This window comes from Pseudoliparis swirei, chromosome 17 (assembly GCF_029220125.1).
Source record: "Pseudoliparis swirei isolate HS2019 ecotype Mariana Trench chromosome 17, NWPU_hadal_v1, whole genome shotgun sequence".
NCBI lineage: Eukaryota > Metazoa > Chordata > Actinopteri > Perciformes > Liparidae > Pseudoliparis > Pseudoliparis swirei.
In genome coordinates this window covers 2,166,334-2,168,658 of record NC_079404.1, presented here as the reverse complement: position 1 = coordinate 2,168,658, position 2,325 = coordinate 2,166,334, and the positions used below count along the sequence as shown (strand labels likewise).

The 2,325-nt window shown below is 40.7% G+C and overlaps 1 protein-coding gene across 1 annotated transcript in view; it reads left to right on the top strand.

Annotated features, from left to right (window-relative positions):
* The first annotated feature begins 1,273 nt into the window (after positions 1-1,273).
* LOC130206781 (adhesion G protein-coupled receptor A3) overlaps positions 1,274-2,325 on the top strand; it is a 113,901-nt gene continuing 112,849 nt past the window's right edge. Inside the window, exon 1 of the mRNA XM_056434902.1 lies at positions 1,274-1,869. Coding sequence (XP_056290877.1) covers positions 1,646-1,869 — 224 coding nt within the window. The 5' untranslated portion in view covers positions 1,274-1,645. The remainder of the gene's footprint in view (positions 1,870-2,325) is intronic.

Below are 2,325 nucleotides of genomic sequence, written 5' to 3'. Positions count from 1 at the left end.
TAAATCAAGTGAGAAGTAGAGTCACGTTCTCATAGACTTCCATGTAGTCAGTTTTTGTGTGTGTGTGCAGCCGATAGAGTCGCCCCCTGCTGGTCAGTAGAGGTGATGACCTCTGCCCTCCGCAGGAAGTGCATCTTATCAAATATGTCATCTTTGATACAGAGATGCATCGCCTTGTCACGTGACCTAAAAGCAGACATTGTGGCGTACATGCATATGAAAGATAAAACGAAAAAAGTTATTTCCATAAATGAATAGTACTATTTTCTGAATAATTTACAGTTTTTATAGTTTATGTTTAATACGGGTATAAAGTTGTTATAGATCTTCACTAAATTATATATATATTCTATACATATATTTATATATCTATCTATATTTATATATCTATATATTTATATATGTTATATATAAATTATATATATATATGTATATATATATATTTATATATATACATATTTATATATATATATTATATGTATTTATATATTTATAATATATATATCTATTATATATATAGATTTCTAGATTTATTTATATATATATATGAATATATATATTTATATAAATATTCATATATACATATTTATATGTATTATATATATTTATATCTATGTTTATATATATTTATATATATGTTTATATAAATATATTATATATATAGATTTATTTATATATATATGAATATATATTTATATAAATATTCATATATACATATTTATATGTATTATATATATTTATATATATTTATATATATGTTTATATATATATATTAATATATTGTGGACCTTTTACATGATAATGTAAACCGTATACTTTGTTTTCTCTCATGTTCACTTGCTCATCGGCTGACGTCATTGTGTTGAACTGCAAGCAACCGGAAATGAACTGTTGACAACCACAGAGAGCGAGCGTCACAGGGGAGGATGACGTCACTCAGACGTCAATCAGCATCACGTTCACTCCGCGTCACCGTCTAAATGAAGAGAGCAACACAAACCGGAAACACTTTAAAAAATATTAATATATATATCTATATATCTATATATATATACTTTTGAATTATTATTAAGTGGTGTAAATGTTTCAGAAATCACGCCTGACACACACGACCCCCCCCCCCCCACCCGCGCCTCCTCCTCCTCCTCCTCCTCCTCCTCCTCCTCCTCCTCCTCCTCCTCCTCCTCCTCCTCCTCCTCCCGGCGTGCAGCGGGACCGGCTCTGGTCGGACAGAACCACGCCGCGGCTCAGGATGTGTCGCAGTCCAGTTGGTCCGGACTCCTGAAGCGCGCCGCCAGAACTTTTTCTTTTCCTCCTCAGGAAAAGAGTTTGGAGGAGTTTTTTATTTAGTACTTTTTTGATGATTCCCTCGCAGCTCGGAGGAGAAGATGCGGCTCCGCTGCTCACCTGGTGGTTAACGGTCATCCCCGGGCTTTAACCGAGGGAAGTTTACAGCTGCTTATTTAATTATGTACTAATTACGCAGCAGGTGGGATTCGAACCGCAGACCGGATCAGTGAAGCCACGGAGCCGGGAAATGGTCCCGACCAGAAGCTGGGAGGATACCACCTGAACAGGAGCGTTTTCTTACTTATTTATCTATTCATTTATTTATCTATCATAACCCCCTCGGGGCTCCGGCGGCATGAGGGCGCTGGCGCTGCTGTGCGTCGCCGCGCTCGGGCTGTGCGGGTCCGGCCGGGCCAGCAGGAGCTGCCCGGACCTGGTGGTGGACAGCTGCCACTGCTCGGCGGAGAGGACCAAGGAGCTGAGCCGGCAGCACGTCCCGAGGGTCAAGGTGGGCTGCGGGGACCTGGAGCTGATGGACCCGCTGCCGCCGGGCCTCCTACCCAGCAGAACCGTGTCCCTGTGAGTAGAGGCTCCGGGCCACGAGCTTATCTATTGAATCAGGTCCATGGCTCTGAAGTTATGTTCCCCCTGACCAGTGCAACCCTTTTTGGGTAGAACAATTAAGATTTAATAAGCAGCATTTTGCATATAATATATAATATAAACGATTCAGTTTATTTATATACACTTACATTTTATTGAATATTTATGAAATAACTATTTTCCAACGCTTTTGTAATAGATGCTCATTTAAAATATGTTGAAAACAAATCTCAAGTCCCCCCCAGAGGGCCTTCAGGTACCCCCAGAGGGCCTTCAGGTCCCCCCTATAAAGGGCCTCACATACCCCTATAGGGGGCCTTCAGGTACCCCCTAGAGGGCCTCACATACCCATATAGAGGGCCTCACATACCCCCTATAGAGGGCCTTCAGGTACCCCTAGAGGGCCTTCATGTACCCCCTATATAGGGCCTT